This window comes from Cucurbita maxima, unplaced genomic scaffold, assembly GCF_002738345.1.
Source record: "Cucurbita maxima cultivar Rimu unplaced genomic scaffold, Cmax_1.0 Cma_Scf00235, whole genome shotgun sequence".
Classification (NCBI taxonomy): domain Eukaryota; kingdom Viridiplantae; phylum Streptophyta; class Magnoliopsida; order Cucurbitales; family Cucurbitaceae; genus Cucurbita; species Cucurbita maxima.
Window position 1 is genome coordinate 44456 of NW_019272251.1, and position 16907 is coordinate 61362.

Consider the following 16907-nt stretch of genomic DNA (forward strand, 5'->3'; position numbering starts at 1 on the left):
TCCCTCTCCCTCTCCCTCTCCCCATCCCCGTTTTTGGAATCTCCCTCTCCCTTTCCCTTCATCCCCGTTTATGGAATCTCCCTCTCCCTCTCCCTCTCCCTCTCATACCATTGTGGAGAGGAGAATCGTGTTCCATGAGAGCTTATGCTCAAAGTGGATAATATCATACCATTGTTGAGAGGAGAGTCGTGTTCCATGAGAGCTTATGCTCAAAGTGGACAATATCATACCATTGTGGAGAGGAGAGTCGTGTTCCATGAGAGCTTATACTCAAAGTGAATAATATCATACTATTGTTGAGAAGAGAGTCGTGTTCCATGAGAGCTTATGCTCAAAGTGGATAATATCATACCATTGTGGAGAGGAGAGTCGTGTTCCATGAGAGCTTATGCTCAAAGTGGATAATATCATACCATTGTGGAGAGGAGACTCTACGACCTCTAGGGGATAAGATATTTTCCGGAACAAGAAAATCATAATGATTGTTGGTTCTATTTTCATTCGTTTTTTGATGTATTGCAAAGGATTCAGCAAAACTCTTCTTATAAGGATAACATTTTTCTTGATATCTTTGAGACATAATAAATTGTCCATCATTTTCTACCGACAAACGAACAGGTTTGATAATAAATATTCCCCCTTTTAAGAATTCTTTATGAAACTGGAACTCCTTGGGAACTATCGCATCTCCAGATTTATTTCTCCTCTTTCGATCATGTTCTAAACTTAGTCGAGCCAATAGATTGGTAAATCTTCAAATATCAAATAAAGGAATATGATGATGTCATACCATATTGTTGAGCCAATAGATTGGTAAATCTTCAAATATCAAATAAAGGAATATGATGATGTCATACCATATTGTTGAATGATGTAATTTAGGGAATGATCAATTAGATGTAATTTAGAAAATGATCATGAGTTTATAAACAAATATTACTCTCCACATTAGTAATGAGGTCGTTGAGAAAGTATAGTCATAACCACTTTGGAAAAACAAATATTACTCTCCACATTAGTAATGAGGTCGTTGAGAAAGTATAGTCATAACCACTTTGGAAAATAACATACTATTGTAGAAAGTTATGTCTGTCTAACAATCTTAACAAATACAATTATTAACAATTAAGCTAATTTAATACATTATTTTAGTTAGTAATCATTTATATATGAGAACTAGAGACAAAAAATATCAATTAATAAATGTATAAAAATGAGGATTAAAGGGTTTGAGATTATATGATTTTGTAATTAGTGATTATACTCTTAAAATGAAATTTGTTACAATGGAAAACGAATGGGATTAAGGTTTGAGAGACTATCTATATAGAAAGATAAAAGATTATTAAGAGTAGGAAGAAAACATTTGAATACTAAAGAACAATATATTACCAATATATTACCATTATTCAGCACAGTGTCTATAAAGAATAACATTACGAGAGAATATTGAACTAATATTGAACCATGTATAATCAACCTAAAAAATTAAACAAATATAAAAATAGTGTTAAATTCAGTTTTTAAATTCTATTGAAATGTTAATTGTAAAAAAGGATGAGTTATTTGGTTAAAAATGGTTGAGCATACTTGAAAAAATCAAATATCAAAGTAAGAGACATAATAATAAGATCATTTGAAATTGTTGGGAAATACATTGGCTATATTATTTAATTGTATTTTGTAAAAATAAATTATTATTTGGTTGATTTACTTAGTTTTTAATTCTAAAGTCAGAAAAATTCCTTATGTCAAAAGGTTTAAATTCCTTAAGAAAACCGCCGTTATTTAGTTTTGAAGGAAGTTTTTCTAGTTTTATAATATATGTTTGGATTGAAATTATGTATCCTTAATCGACACTGCACATAGATTAAAAAATCTATTAAATTTCGTAGCATTCATCAACACTCAACATAGATTGAAAAATATATATCTCCAACCTTGAGTGACATATGAAGATTAATGATCATAACGCAAGAATGTTTCAACATAGTATAAAGTATGAATATTTTGATATTTAAAAATAGTAATGGTAGAATCAAGAAAAGAAAAATTCATAAAAAAGCAACTTATTGACTCAAACATAAAAAAAAATTGAGATGGAAAACCAATCTAACTAGTCCAAAAACTTAGAATTTCAAAGATCCAAAAGATTTCTCAACCTAAGAACATTCTAACTAATTATTTACTGGCGAAATATTATGTTACTAAATTAGAAATTTAATTGAATAAATGACTGTTTAATATGATATAAGAAATAGGACTGAAACCAAACTCCCAATGAACGTAAGAGACCAGATCCAACTGTAATCTCCTAAAACCATTTCTCTCATCTTTGAAGAAAAGCAATGTTAAAATCGGTAACTCAGACCTCGCAATGAAGCTCATCCATTGAAATGACATTCTTCAAATCGAAGTGCCTATATCAAAACGACAAGCAGAGAGAAACAAAAAAAAATCGATGAAACAAATCAAAATTTGAAAAGTAAAACAGAATCACGAGATTGGAGAGATCAGAGTGTGCTTATATGGATATTCGTCACAATTTATTCAGAAACACGGACCAATGTTGCTCATCATATCTCAGCCAAACGTCAAGAAGATCCAATCAAATCACAGAGAGAAAGAAATAAGACAATGAGATCCGAAAGAACAGCGAAGGAGAATCCATTCGAGAAACTTGCGGGACAAAGTAAAACGCATCAGAGACTTAAATATGAAGGTAATCACGGAAGTTTCCGATCATCTTGTTGCAGTTTTTTTTCTCATCCCCTGCATCATACTTTGTCCCGCTATCTACCAAAACAAAAACACCAAAACAGCAACGATAAATCCGATTACCGGAGGCGGAGCGCCGATGAAAGGCTAATAAAGCGGTGAAAACAAGAGCATCAGGAACAGAGAAAAGTGATAAACCCTAGTAATAATATGATTCACAATTCTGTGAAGAAGCAGATGAAGAGAGTATGCGGTTTACAGCATTATTTATAGGACTCAGCGAGTGAACCCTAGAACTTAGTTGAGTTTTTTTATGGGCCTTTCGTTTGGGCCTTTCCATCTCTCTTATCATACTAAAACATTTATTTTTAAATTTTTTTTATAAAAAAAAAAAAAAAAAAAACACAATATTATATTCAAACCCTAATTTCCAAAATTCAAAGTTCATCTAAAATAAGAAAATAAAAAATTAATAAAAAAAAAACTTTTACGTGTTATGTGGTAAGCGAGCTACCTTTTGGCACATGCATGTGTCACAGCATGATCGAGCGTTTCGAGACGAATGTCTCAAGCGACTTCCTTTCTGGACGACACAGGTGTACCAATATTGCACCCCCAACCCATGTGTCAAAGGTTAGATTATGCATCCGCTATTCAAAACGTATATCATAAATGGTTTAGCACAAACACTGGCGAGTTGAGCCTCGAGTGAACCCGGATAAATGGATGTTCAGGATGTCTCAACGAGATGATCAACACATGGGTTAGTTTCCAACGGATGTGTCCGAGCAAGTCTAGATGGCCGATATATCTCGAGACATGGGATGTCTTAATGGAAGTGCTTTTATATGATATACTATGTTGATTTGTATGAGAATGCTCAATAGCTACGCGATCACAAAAGGGTCGTCCCGAGGTGTGAGTCTTGTCAGTATATATATATATTAGCATTTATTTAAATTGGTACCCAAATACATTCCCTTTACATGATTAGACTTCTATTTATTTTTAAATGATTAAAAAGTTAAAATTGTTTTTTATTTTATAATAAAACTATTTTTTTTATAAGACAAAAAAAAAAAAAAAAAAAAAAAAAAAAAAAAAAAAAAAAAAAAAAAAAAAAAAAAAAAAAAAAATTGANCCTTACGTACAAATTTCTCGCAAATGTTTGTTAAATTATCGCAGTTGTATATGATTGGTACGAAATCGAAGGGTAGTTGAGAGGAACGGCAATGGCGAAACCTTCTTCACCAGCAGCTTCTTCGTTGATCTTAGAGTCGCCGACGATTCAGATAAAGAATATGTCTGAAGAAGATTTGCACAAAACTATACAAATGCTCAATGGATTGAGAGGCTTCGTCCAAATTCCGGTCGATTGCAACACCGAGGGCTTCTATTCCGACATCAGTCGCAGTCATCTCCGGCAGCTCAGCCTTGAACGAGGCCGTATCACCTACCTCCTCATCGTCAAACCTGTTGTCTCCGTAAGTTCTCAATTCTTTTTTCAAGTTTGTTTTCTCGTCGACTTTAGGAAGAGAATTTTGGTATTCGGTTTATACTATTGCGTATTCCTTGTGTCTGATTTGAATTGAAATGATATCTTCGGGGACTTGAAAAATTAGCTCTTCATCATTAGAGCGGAAATAGCTCAGAAAATGAGGTGTTTGGTTAGAATCGAAACAATATTTTTGAGAACTTGAAAGTTCACTATTCATCTATCGTTATAGTGATGTCTTTGGTTGCTGAGAAAATGCGGTATCTGATTTGAATTGAAATGATACACTTGGAAACTTTCAAATTTTCTGTTCATCATTATATTAATCTGTTTGCTTGCCGTGAAAATGTGGTGATTGATTTGAATCGGAACAGCTTCCACGGGAGCTTGAAAACAAAGCATTCATCATCATAGCGGTCTATTTGTTTGCCGAGAATGTGTGCCTTTTCAAATTCTAGTTATTTGCGTCTTTCAGTTTGAGTTCGTGTGGATTCATCTATCTGATGAATTAAAAACGGAATATCAATATGTTTTCATTCACATTAACAACAGGTATCTGTGAAATTTCAGAACATCTATGGCTTTTTACATGGAGGATTTGTTGCTGCGGCTGCTGAGTTCTCATCAATTGCTTGTGCTAGAACTGTTGTGGGAGAGAATAAGGCATTATTTCTTGGGGAACTGAGCATTTCTTATCTCTCAGGCGCTCCACAAAATGTGAGTAAATTTTAAGTAATTGCTGTGCTCCCTTATGATTTGTTTGAGTTGGCGGTGCAAGTAGGTTAGTTAAGTTGAGGAAACTGACTATCGAATTGACCAAAACTGAGTCCAACCAATCAAAGCCATCAAAACTAACCAAAATTGAAATAAGCCACAGCCAACAAAGTTAAATGGATCAAGAATGAGAATTCAAATTGAATGAATTGAATTGGTTAATTCAGCTGGTTTTGGTAGTTTCGGTTTCAGGAGCTGGGAAGTGTTTGATGGAAACTCGATGTATAAATTTCTTAGATGTTAGAGTCCTCAGATTGTTTTGCTGGTCCTGCCTGCTTAAACCTTTTGTGTACTTAACCATACATGGGTGGGAGGGTTGCATGATTCTACCGGTGGAAATGGTTTATTACTTGAGACGACAGGGCCGTTTTATCTTCTTATGATTTGAAACTGATATTATGATGGTGTCTATTTTTTGTCGAATGGTATATTTCCATGGGTTTGCTGACTTTAGCTCACTTCCAGCCACCTTGCGCTTGTAGTTTATGGGAAAATACCATTCCTTTTCTTTATTAGGAGGATTAAGGGAGGTACATTCGTTCAAATCATGAATTTTCAAATTGAGAGATCAAGAATTAAATCATAATTACCACACTCTGCAATCCTATAGGTATAACATCAGTAATATGATTGCCACCACACTTCAGATCAGAGCAACAAATGGGACTGAGTTAGGTTGGATGTTTTAGGACACAAACATAGTAGTTTGGTACCATGTGAACAAGAAGGGTCTGAGTACATAACACAAATATAAATATAACTAGGTGCTATGACCAAGCCTTGAGTACATCAATGATTGCATCTAGTGTTCGATTCAGACTTCGGTACCGCTCAACTTATGGAGGATATGAAAGAGTATTTCGATTGCATTTTGTTGTTCAAAGATTGGTTTCGGCATTCACACCCAGGAAAGTAAGAACACACGCAAGAATAAACCATCGATACAATACAATGTGAAATTTGGTATTCGAGTCATTGTGAATTTAAATGCAGTTTTGATTGTTCAAGTAGCTTTCTTATGATTAAAAATCTTATCTTTACATACCTTTTCACTCAATTTGAGCTTTACCAAGATCATGCTATCTTCCACGACCGTAAACAGGACCTGTTCTCAAGAAGTTTTCTGAAAAATTGTGTTGTTACAGGCAGAGGTTGTGGTAGCTGCTTCTGTTTTAAGGAGTGGAAAAAGTTTGACCATAATTTCCATAGAGTTTAGACTTCAAAAGACAGGAAAGTTGGTCTACACAGCTCGCTCTACACTCTATAGCATGCCAATGCCGAAGTTATAAAATGAAAATTTCCAGGTGCCTAAACATCTCCAACTTTCTGTACTTTAATGTTCTGTGTTTTTATTCTGTTTGAACGAACATGTCAAATATATGTACTTGTGTAATGTTGAAAAGAGTAGGCAAATATATTGATTAGATGCTTGATTATCCTTGTATACTATTTATAATTTAGACAAAATACTGTTGTTCCATGCTATATTTATAAATTACATCAAATAGATGCCATCTTAGTTGGAGTTTGGATACTTAGATTTCTTTTTAGTTCAAACCTTTTGAGGCGAGAATTTGAACTTATAACCTTCTAGTTGAGTATATGTTAAACAACATTAGTTTGGAAAGATTGGAAAAATAGGAAAAAGAGGGATCATAGCATATTAAATTAGGACAGTTATCTTATTGGTACGAGTTTTTTTTTTTTTTTTTTGGAATAAAAAACAGAGGCACGACGACTTAGGTCTCCAATGGACAATATTATTTTATTGTAGAGATAGGTAAATATTCCATTGTCCTGGCTAAAGTGGTTTGAAACATAAAAGTTAGTCTATTTGACTCGTGCAACCTTGTATTAACACGTCATTGCAAAATTATAAAATTATTTGGTTCTACACCTAGGTGAACAATTATCATATGCCTGTATATAATATTCTTTTTTAACTTTTTCCACTTTTGTCTCTTCAGTTTTCATTCAAACGGGATAAATAGAATAATACCTAATGTTAGATTATATTGCATACTTAATTTTAGATATTAATTAAGATATTATGGTAATTTATGAAGTTCAATGTGGTAAGATATAAATACCTAACATTTTTTTTTTTTTTTTGTAAAAATAAAATCCTATAAATATAACCCTAATAATCACTAATGATCAAATCACATGAAATAACGTTTTACTATTCATTGTATTTTGTTAAACAATAATAGCACATGAATGAGAACAAAATAATGAAGTTGAGTTCAATATCGAGAAAAGACTACAGTCTCTTCATCTTGATTCTTTTTGTAGTTTTGTACAAATATCTTCTAACTACAACCTTACAACCTTTCAGTGATTATTAGTGATCAAGGTCGGTTTGTTTTGAGAGGAAGTTCTCTCTACCCGACCCCTAGGTTGTTTCTCCTTTGTTGTTCTCATACATTTTCACTTTAGTTCTGATAAGCAATATCAAAGAAAGACCTATTAACATCTATCGTTGAATCACTAAGATTCATGCTTATTGTGCTATTTATTTCACTATAGCAATGTCGGATAACTATTTGACTTTTAAAAATTAAATTGATAAAACATTACTTCTATCTATGAGTTTCTTTATTTCGTTGAAGAGTGTCCAAAACTTAAGTGAAGTTTTGAAAAATAAAATAGGTGTTTTTTAAGAACTTGTTTATGATTTAAACTCATTTTTTCTCGTACCCGCTTGAATGAAATTACTACCAATGTTCTTATCTTGCTTGAGCTGTGCCTTGGGGAAAACTCAGAGGTATCATTAGGAATTAGTCAGTTTTTTCTCCAAGGAGCTGACCATTTCCCCCCTGTGAAGTGATGGAAAATATGTCAACAAGACCAGTGCAACAAAGATCATAGCTTTCTTCTAATCGGATCATCATTACATAGCAATGAATAAATTTGCCCTAATCTCCACATTTGGCTGAATAGATAGCCTCAAGCCTTCAGCTTCACGCCCATCTCGGCAATATCCATATACCAGGGATGACCAAGTGAGAGAATTTTTAGTTGGAGATTCATTGAAAAGGATCTCCCGATTGGGCATAAGCAGAAATCATAATATTCCATGAGCTGAAGTTTGTAGATAACTCGCACTTCATCAACTCGACCATCTTTAGATAACTTGCTCAGGAGCTGGTTGGAGACAGGACTCGACACATAATTCTCACAATGTTGTGGATGCAACGTATAAGAACGAGTGGTTGAAGTGAAAGTATCACTCAGTGAAGGAGTTTGAAGATTGTAGATATATGTTGCACATAAGCACCATAGTTCTAGCAGGCTTGATAAGTTCACTTAGATATGTTCCTCCAGCATCAACAACACCCCCTCCCCAACTTAAAACAATCCATAGGCAAGCCAACCCAAATGGAACCTAACTCGAATTTCAGAGATCAAAAGAGTATTTTTCTCTTTCAATTATATTTATCCTATTCAATGGAACATAAAATTTAAGGAACGACATAGTATCGATACAGGGCATACGATAGACTTGAAGAAATCAACACTGAAAACAAAACAGATAATGGCATCAAACATAATTCAATTATGAATGCCAATGGTTAAAAAAAGGAGGCACCAAGCTCTTAGGAGTTTCAATACGTGTACGGTTATGAGAGTTCAACTGGACCTGAGAATCTTACCAATCAACCAGGAGACACCTTTTTGCTGTTGAAGTATGTATGGTCATCAAAACCACAGATGTGAGAGATCTATGCATTTTTCAGGTTTCCACTTGCTCAACCAATAGAATCGCAGGCAGCAAATTTTTCTGCTTCAATTTCAAACCAATATTATGGTTTGCACCCTCTACTAGAGCCTGGTGATGTTGCTTGGGGTGCAAAATTGGGTGGATCACAAACGAGAAATCTGTAGTAGCAGAAAACATAAATGTATAAATATATCTTCACACACACACCCACACAAAAAAAAAGCTTCAAAAGATTTCCATGACGATGGTCGAATTTCTAATTTGATCAATGAGTTCTCTATACTTTGTTAAGTGTTACAACAAGTGTGCTATTCTCTACTAACGTGTGAGTCACACGTGAAGCTCAATTAAAAGGTTATCTAACAACTAACATAAGGGGTTGATCGCAACACTTAACAAAATATAGAGGACTGAATGATGAAATTAAAAATTCAGAGATGTGATTTCAGGAGTGGTTTGCAATTTTTCCAAAAAAATCCTAATTCTGTTTAACATCAATATTCAAGAGATAGTCTTCCACAATACGATGCAAGGGCACGCTCTTTTCAGCTATTATATTATAAAATTTAAAAGTGACGCAATTATTGGAAGATTTTTCTGATTAAAAATAAAAATGATCGACAAGTCAGCATACTAATAAATAGCATGAAATAATGACGATAAGCTTCTTCATCACCTAAAACCAAGTTACTAACACACTGAGTTGAATCAAGGACGGAACCCTATGAGTTTACAAAACTTTATGAATGGGATGGGTAGATTTTAGAAGGAATGCAGACAAATTGTGAGACAGTAGTGAAAGGAGATATTGATAGTAGTGATATTGATACTGACCATATTGTACACATCATGAAAATATGGCATCAACGAAGGCCTCTGGATCAAAAGGTTGAAGATCTTCTAACCCTTCACCAACGCCAACAAACTTTACGGGGATGCCAAGCTCGTAGACCACACTGACCTGAGAAAGAAGGAATATATCATCAGAGAGTAGTTGGCGGTCATGTCATTTCAGGAAGTTGTTCATCTCAGAATTTAAAGGCATACCACACAACCACCTCTTGCAGAACCATCAAGTTTTGTCAAAATTAAACCAGTAATTCCAACTACCTGTTACAGAAGCCAACAAGCTTGTCAATTGAAATTTCTTGGTAACTAAAAGCAGAATTGCAACATGCCAAAAACTCCATTAGCGATTATGTTTCAAGAATACTTGCCCCAAGGTAAAAGAAACATAAATATAATAATCCAAATGCATATATTGTACTCAGCAGATGATGCTATATTTTACTTTTGGGGAAATCATGAACGAAAACTTGCAAAATGGCAAGAAATGATGCGTGTCATCCAAGAATATTAGAAGGAAAAGGATAGTAAAAGTTACATCATTGAACTCCCTTGCTTGTGGTAGCATATTCAAACCAGTTGTCCCATCCAATACCTGCAGGATCTCCTGCAATTGTAATGAAACTCTTAATAAGTACATGATACTAAGTAGAATTTCATTTAAATGACCAGATATCCAACTTTTATAAAATTCTTCATATCTGCTTGAACCATAAATTTCATGGGAGGCAGTGTTGGCCTGAATGAGGTAATAATAACGAAGTAGAAAAATGGAATTTTCAGTGATCTGAGTATCATCTGCCTTACAACTAATAGTGTCATATTTAAATAAATTATTTTCCTAACACAGAAATCAAGTTTGATTTTAACCTCAGCTAACAGCCGAAAGCATTGGAGGAAAAGAGAAGAAATCTCAAAGAAAAGGTGCCACTCACCACAGTCCCGTGCATAATAACGTCGAAGATAAATTAAATGCTTATGCAAGTGTAAAGTGCAAATCCCTACACCGAAAATACAAGAAAAAAGCTTTGCAGTTTCACTCATTGAATTCTTGACAAGAGCCTTTACGCTATACAAAAATATGTCTTTATTACTAGGTTAAAACTTCAGACTTTCACTTAATACTAGGTAGTCATGCATAATAATGTTGAAGGTAAATTGAATGGCTTATGCAGCCTAGAAGTGTAAATGCCTACACATCCGGTTTTTTAAATAGAACAAGTCAACAAGGTAAAACGAAAAAATAGTAATGCTTACATTAGGTGCCCCGGGCATAACTTTTTTCACAGCTTTCTTGCATGCTATTAACTCTTCCATCAAACTATAATTTGTATGCAGACCTATGAAAAAAAAAAAAAACCAAGATTTTCATCTATTAAGAAGACACAAGAAAGAATACTAACAGTAAACCGATACACTACATATACTTACGTCCAGATGTATCACACAAAACAATGTCAAAACCACCTTCTTTTCCTTTCTTTACAGCCTGTGATAGAACTATCAGGGAAACACTTCAAGAGGATAAGTTAGCATCCACAGTATATGATACAAACTTCCTCAAACATTACAATGTCAAGAAAAAGAAACAGAGCACTATAACTACTGCATACCTGATGACGCCTTGGCATTGTCCTTTTCAGCAACAACAATCTCACATCCACATCTCTCTGCCCAGATTTCCAGCTGATCACTAGCAGCTGCTCTAAATGTATCACCAGCTGCCATCAATATCTGGCACACAAAAATGTAAATTACTATATTTCCATCAAGTTACTTTTTTAAATAAGAAAGTAACTTTCACTTAGAAGGGTAAGAGGATCATCTAACAACCTTGGCTCCTTCGTTTTTTAGTCTAAAAGCCAGCTTTCCTGCAACATGGAGTTGAAAAGATATTACTGGGTAATTTGTGTAATAGCACCGCAAATAAATATATCCCAATTTAGCAAAGACAGAGAAGTAGATAGCTTAACCTTATTCAATATGAGGTCATTTTAATTTCCTAAACTTGTCTTACTGTAGTAATGACGAAATTGCAACAAATAAATGCGAAATTATGTTTAACATGCTTTTAAAAGGAAATATATTATGTTTGAGCCATATATTTTTTTTTTTTTTTACGAGGTCAGGCCGCATGAAAATCCAAGTAAATATCATCAAAACTAGGTAAGAACTTCTGCCAAGAAATTAAATGAGGTTTAAACTCAATAGAATACTCATATCATGTTAATGCTAGGTCTTACCAAGAGATGTTGTCTTTCCACCTCCGTTAACACCAACTATCATAATCACGGCCGGTTTACTGATGACATGATAAAAGCAGAATCGGAGTTAGTGCTGGAGATATTGCGCTTAGTTAGATAGATTGCACAAACTAGAAACCAAAAAGAAAGTAGACCGGAATCCAAGTTGAAGTTCGGTTTTGCTCCCCTTCCCTTTCAACAACTCCAACACATTCTTCTTTAAGGCATCCTGGGATCGTTTTGATCAGTGTATTACAAGTTCAATCAAGCGTTACAAACTATATGGATATAGAAGTATAGAATTGAAAACCAAACTTGGAACTAAAGCATTTCTTTCATCAAATTGGCGATCATCAACCAAACTACCACTTCAAAAATTAAATCCAAATTCCATGATTCAAAACTCAAAGCAGTACATAAAATTTTTCATCGACAAACTTAAATGAATATAAAAATCTTCATAATAGAAATTTCTCCAAATAACACGAATTCCAATTCCAAAAAGCAGAAAGAGAGGTAAATTGCTCACTGTGCCGCTAGAGCTTCATTTAACGTTTAACGCAATAATTATTAATTCATTTCCGTGTAGTAAGCCTTTCTTTCTTAGAACGCAGAGTAATGAAACAATTCGTGAACTAATTACCTTTATTTCACTACCCGATTTTAGCTTCCCAGACAATATGTCGTCACGCAAGCTCTCCACGATCTTAATGGTGATCCTCGGCCCGAAATCAGACACCAATAATGCCTACAAGATTATCAACACTACGATTAACCATGGAATTTCATTAGGCTTACAAATGATTTTCCGAAAACTCCAGTATTAAAAGCACTACCTATATCAACAACAAGAAAATAGCCAATTACTAACATTCAAGCCATACAAAAAAATCATGTCTGAAAGAAGGTTGGATTTAAGTTCATTCTCAGAAATAAAGACCTGAGGGAGGTTTCAGATAAGAGACAAATGTAAACCAAAATCGAATTACGCCTCCGTGGAATCCACATTCAGAACAGTGGATTGGACTAGATTTGACAAATTCGAGTTCAAAAATCCAAGAATTCCTGAACAGAACAGTTTCCTCAGTAGGAAATACTTCCTTAAAACGAACATAAAACAAAAGAGAGAAAATAGAACAGTAACAGAATACTGACCTCTTCGAGTTCATCGAGAACTCTATCGGTTTCCGCGAGGTTCCAGTAAAGAAGAAGCTCGTCAATAACAGCAAGATTGTCTCGAGTCTTTGAGAAGCCCGAGAAGACCTTCTCAACATCGCTTTTGGCCTTCTCCTTAAGCAGCCTGCCAAGCCGAGTGAAGAATCCCGTCTGACCAGCGGAGCATCTGAATCGAGAACCACCGACGCGGCCTTTCCTGGAAGGAGAAGTTATCCGAAGAGATGGAACGATTAAGCTTCGAGGTGAAGGGTTTGAGAGAAAGGAGAGATGAGAGAGTGAGGCCGCGGCCATTTTTGTTACAGCTCCGAGAACGGAATGTTTCAGAGCCAAATGGATAAACCAACTACCTTCGGGAAACGTCACAGATCGACGTCGTTTTGGTTTCCGTTGAACATATTCCTTTACACGACGTCGTTTTGTATTTGGGCCTGAATGAAAGTAGGCCCAATGTTTGTAGCGCCCAAGTCCAATAATAACACCCAAATGCTCAGGCCGAATTGCATAACAATTTTTTGCTACTAGAAACTTTTAAATATTTATAAACAATATAATTAAAATAATAAATAACTATATTTTAGACAATAAATTATATATATTATAAATAACTTTCGAGCCTACACCGTACGAGAAAATCCAACACTAGAACGTTCGTAGTTCCGACGATTCTGTTCCTCGAAATAGATCCACAATGCACCTTGATAGTCAAGAACATTGCATCCACCGACATCTCTATCATTGTTTTCTCACTCCATAACGTATAACTGTCAGGATTCACGAAACTCCACGATGATAATATTGTCTCCTTTGAGCCTAAACTCTCATGATTTTGCTTTACGGTTTCTCGAAAGATCTCATACCAATAGAAATATATTCTTTATTTATAAACCCATGATCGTCCTCTTAATTAACCAACTGAGAATCTGTCCCAACAATCCTCAACAAACACTATGTAGCCTTCTCTAAGGCCTGAGGAACCATCAAATAGCATCCCCTTAATTGATGCTCGACTCATCTAAAGTCCTTGAACAAAATATACCATTTGTGTCGACACTTGAGTCACTAGATTTTATTGACATGACTAAATTAAAGACATGACTCTGATACCGTGTTAGGAATTACGAAACTCTACAATAATATGATATTATCTACTTTGGGTATAAGTTCTTATGACTTTGTTTTGTAAATGGATGCAGATCGATTTTTTTATGAATAATTATTTAATTTAATTATGTTATATTTTATTCTTCCCTCTTTTTTACTTATTTATTAATATTTTTTTTTCATATAAATTAATCTATAAATACAAACTATTTTTTATGATAATTTGTTCAAAATTAAATTATGAATTTTGTCTATGCATTTTTTAATTTGGATTTTAATAAATTTTAATATTTTAAAATTTATAAACTAAATAAATAAAAATTAAAAAAAAAATTAATTCTATAAAATGGATATTTGATTTTAGTTTTTATTTGGACTTCATAATTTAAAAATAAATACTTTTAATGAAATTGAATTTTATTTTTTTATACCCATCAATCAAATATTAATTCCATATATATATATATAAAGATAAAGATAAAAATACGAAGAATTTTATCTCGGGGTGACGGAATCAATCTCTAAAGAAAGATCGAGAGAAACAAATTTTATTTTATAATCACGTAATCTAAAATTGGTCTAATTCAAATTTTATTTTAATTTTTAAAAGATTAAAAAAATAATTATTTTTATTATCTTCTTTAATCTCCTTATGGGATTTTTTTATTACTAATTCAATCCAAAGTTGAGACATTTAGTATAGAATTAAAAATTTAATAATTTCCCAAAATTTTAATTTGTGACTAATTTTTTATTTCTATAAAAATATAAGTTATTTGGGAGAAATTTCTACGAAAAAAAACAATTAATTCAAGATTGTTTCTAAGATACTTTATAAAAAGCAAAAGAAAATAAAGAAAATGACTTATTTTGAATTTATCCATTATTGAACAAGTCATGATGTGTAGGACTAGATGACTCGAGTCAATCCATTATTGCACGGTTTTTCCACAACTAACGAATTTTTTTAAAGACTCGATACTGGGTCAAGGGTACTACTAGAATTTAGTAGTAGGTTGATAGCTGGTCGAGGTAGAGGAGGGTCGTCTCGAGGCGTTAGTCTATTAATTGATACATCGAGGTGGTGGAGTGTTCGGGAGATACATGGTCACAGAAAAGAGTCGTCCCAAGGCGTTAATCTTAGGGATCGTTGTCTATTGATTGATATCTCAATCTCGAATCCTCGTTTTGTAATAAACTCTTAAACAATGCTTTGATGAGTAAATACTTTTGTTTTTATGCTTTTAACTGTGGTGATGCTTGTTTTTTAATTTGTACAAAATTTTACTGTATCTTTTGTTGTCGATCTGGATGTTCACGTAGCGATTTGTGGTTCAAAATCTCGAAAATTGAATCGTAAATAATGGTAAAATTTGTAATTTTGTGTCTAATAGGTGTCTAAACGGGAGTAACGGATTTCATATACAAAGTTTCATCCTTTCTTTCCCCCAAATTTCCCCCAAATTCCATAGCTATAAATTTCCCCCCAAATCGTGATCTATAAATTCCTCCAAACCCTAATTTGATTCCTCCACATGAAAAACAAATCCAATCCTATCTCCATTCGTGATTTCCTCTGTTTTCCGTTTTCCTCATGGCGCCAATATCGAGAACTCTCGAAATCACAGTGATTTCTGCCGAAGATCTTCACCGTCGTCGGAAATCGATGAAGAAGAAATCATTCGCGACCGTCAAAATCGATTCTCAGAATCTCGGCAGCACACAAATCGACGACAGAGGCGGTAGCTATCCTTTCTATAACAATAAAATGGCGTTGAACTTGCCGTCGAATGTAAGTTTCATGACTGTAGATGTACATTCTGGAAATTTCTCGAGGAACGAGATCATCGCAACTGCGAATGTTCCGGTATCGGACTTTTTAGGCGGCTTCGTGCCGGAAAGTTATTTACATTTCTTGAGTTACCGATTGCGAGACGTTAGAGGTAAGAGGAATGGAATTGTTAATATTTCTGTTAGAGTTTTGGCTTCTGATCATACGTCCACTTCACAAACGCGAAAAGTACAAATTCCGGCGGAGAAAACTAATTTCGGCGGCGGCGTAGCGATCGGGATCCCTATGAAATTTATTGAAAACTATTGAAATTTATTGATTACTTTTTTCGAGTTAAAAATTGTGTATATAGGATAAAGATGTGTATATTTTCGGAAGATCATTTATTATACTTCTTAAATTTATATATTAACAAACAATCAATATTTTAACTTTTATTATTATATATTAATTCAATAATATTATGAGTGGAAGGTTAGGAACTTTTAACCTATTATGCTCATTTTTGCATGGTTAATGAATAGATTGCTCGATTTCAATAAACGTGTATTGGTTAATAAAATAACGTCGATTCGAATTATTGCAATTATTTTTGGGCTATACATATTGTCTTAAATCCTAATTTTTTTGTTTTTTCCGATTCAATTTTGTCTCGCAACAATTTTGAGAGTTAGAAATTACTTCTAAATATTTAAGATCGCTGACTAAATTGACAAAATTTTACAAGGAAAAAGTTATTTAAACAAAAATTAAATTTCTTTCGAAACATTTTAGAAATTTCTTTATGTTACTTCATTTTCGTAGAATATAAGATGAAAGAGGGTAGGTCTTGTTGAGTTCTTAGTGTTGGATGATGAAAATCTCACATGGACTAATTTAGAAAATGATCATGATATATAAATAAGAATACTATCTCTAAAATGAGGCCTTCTGGGAATCTCAAAACAAAGTTATAAGAGTTTATGCTCAAAGGGGACAATATGAGATCTTTTCGGGAATCTCAAAGCAAAGTCATAAGAGCTTGTGCTCAAAGGGGAC

General features: G+C 33.7%; 3 protein-coding genes and 2 non-coding genes across 5 annotated transcripts; 2 read left to right on the plus strand and 3 right to left on the minus strand.

The window, feature by feature from the left end:
- Positions 1-2509: 2509 nt before the first annotated feature.
- Positions 2510-2585, minus strand: LOC111474087. The gene has a single exon (XR_002715850.1). It is a non-coding gene; the product is annotated as a small nucleolar RNA SNORD18 (small nucleolar RNA).
- A 112-nt stretch (positions 2586-2697) lies between these two features.
- Positions 2698-2778, minus strand: LOC111474088. Its single transcript, XR_002715851.1, has one exon. It is a non-coding gene; the product is annotated as a small nucleolar RNA Z199 (small nucleolar RNA).
- Positions 2779-3881: 1103 nt separating this feature from the next.
- Positions 3882-6510, plus strand: LOC111474074 (acyl-coenzyme A thioesterase 13-like). The gene is made up of 3 exons (XM_023119329.1): positions 3882-4202; positions 4784-4930; positions 6133-6510. The coding sequence occupies exons 1-3, from the start codon at positions 3951-3953 to the stop codon at positions 6274-6276; spliced, it is 543 nt and encodes a 180-aa protein (XP_022975097.1). The 5' UTR covers positions 3882-3950; the 3' UTR covers positions 6277-6510.
- Positions 6511-8385: 1875 nt separating this feature from the next.
- Positions 8386-13324, minus strand: LOC111474073 (cell division protein FtsY homolog, chloroplastic). Its single transcript, XM_023119328.1, has 12 exons — positions 12956-13324; positions 12444-12548; positions 11956-12029; positions 11801-11859; positions 11391-11428; positions 11171-11291; positions 10989-11057; positions 10815-10897; positions 10096-10164; positions 9759-9821; positions 9546-9672; positions 8386-8869 (listed from the first exon to the last, which is right to left on the minus strand). Exons 1-11 carry the CDS (start codon positions 13265-13267, stop codon positions 9559-9561), a joined length of 1107 nt encoding a protein of 368 aa, XP_022975096.1. The 5' UTR covers positions 13268-13324; the 3' UTR covers positions 8386-8869; positions 9546-9558.
- Positions 13325-15574: 2250 nt separating this feature from the next.
- LOC111474075 (BON1-associated protein 2-like) lies at positions 15575-16202 on the plus strand. Its single transcript, XM_023119330.1, has one exon. It carries the CDS (start codon positions 15672-15674, stop codon positions 16176-16178), a length of 507 nt encoding a protein of 168 aa, XP_022975098.1. The 5' UTR covers positions 15575-15671; the 3' UTR covers positions 16179-16202.
- Positions 16203-16907: the final 705 nt, after the last annotated feature.

Bases quoted from the DNA above. Each gene is read 5' to 3' on its own strand.
- LOC111474074 (XM_023119329.1), top strand. From the start codon at position 3,951: ATGGCGAAACCTTCTTCACCAGCAGCTTCTTCGTTGATCTTAGAGTCG. The intron at 4,203-4,783 runs GTAAGTTCTCAA...GTGAAATTTCAG, and splicing joins TCGTCAAACCTGTTGTCTCC to AACATCTATGGCTTTTTACA. The intron at 4,931-6,132 runs GTGAGTAAATTT...GTGTTGTTACAG, and splicing joins TCTCAGGCGCTCCACAAAAT to GCAGAGGTTGTGGTAGCTGC.
- LOC111474073 (XM_023119328.1), bottom strand. From the start codon at position 13,267: ATGGCCGCGGCCTCACTCTCTCATCTCTCCTTTCTCTCAAACCCTTCA. The intron at 11,292-11,390 runs GTTGTTAGATGA...TTTGTGTGCCAG, and splicing joins TAAAAAACGAAGGAGCCAAG to ATATTGATGGCAGCTGGTGA. The intron at 10,165-10,814 runs GTAAGCATTACT...TTACAATTGCAG, and splicing joins TTATGCCCGGGGCACCTAAT to GAGATCCTGCAGGTATTGGA.
- LOC111474075 (XM_023119330.1), top strand. From the start codon at position 15,672: ATGGCGCCAATATCGAGAACTCTCGAAATCACAGTGATTTCTGCCGAA.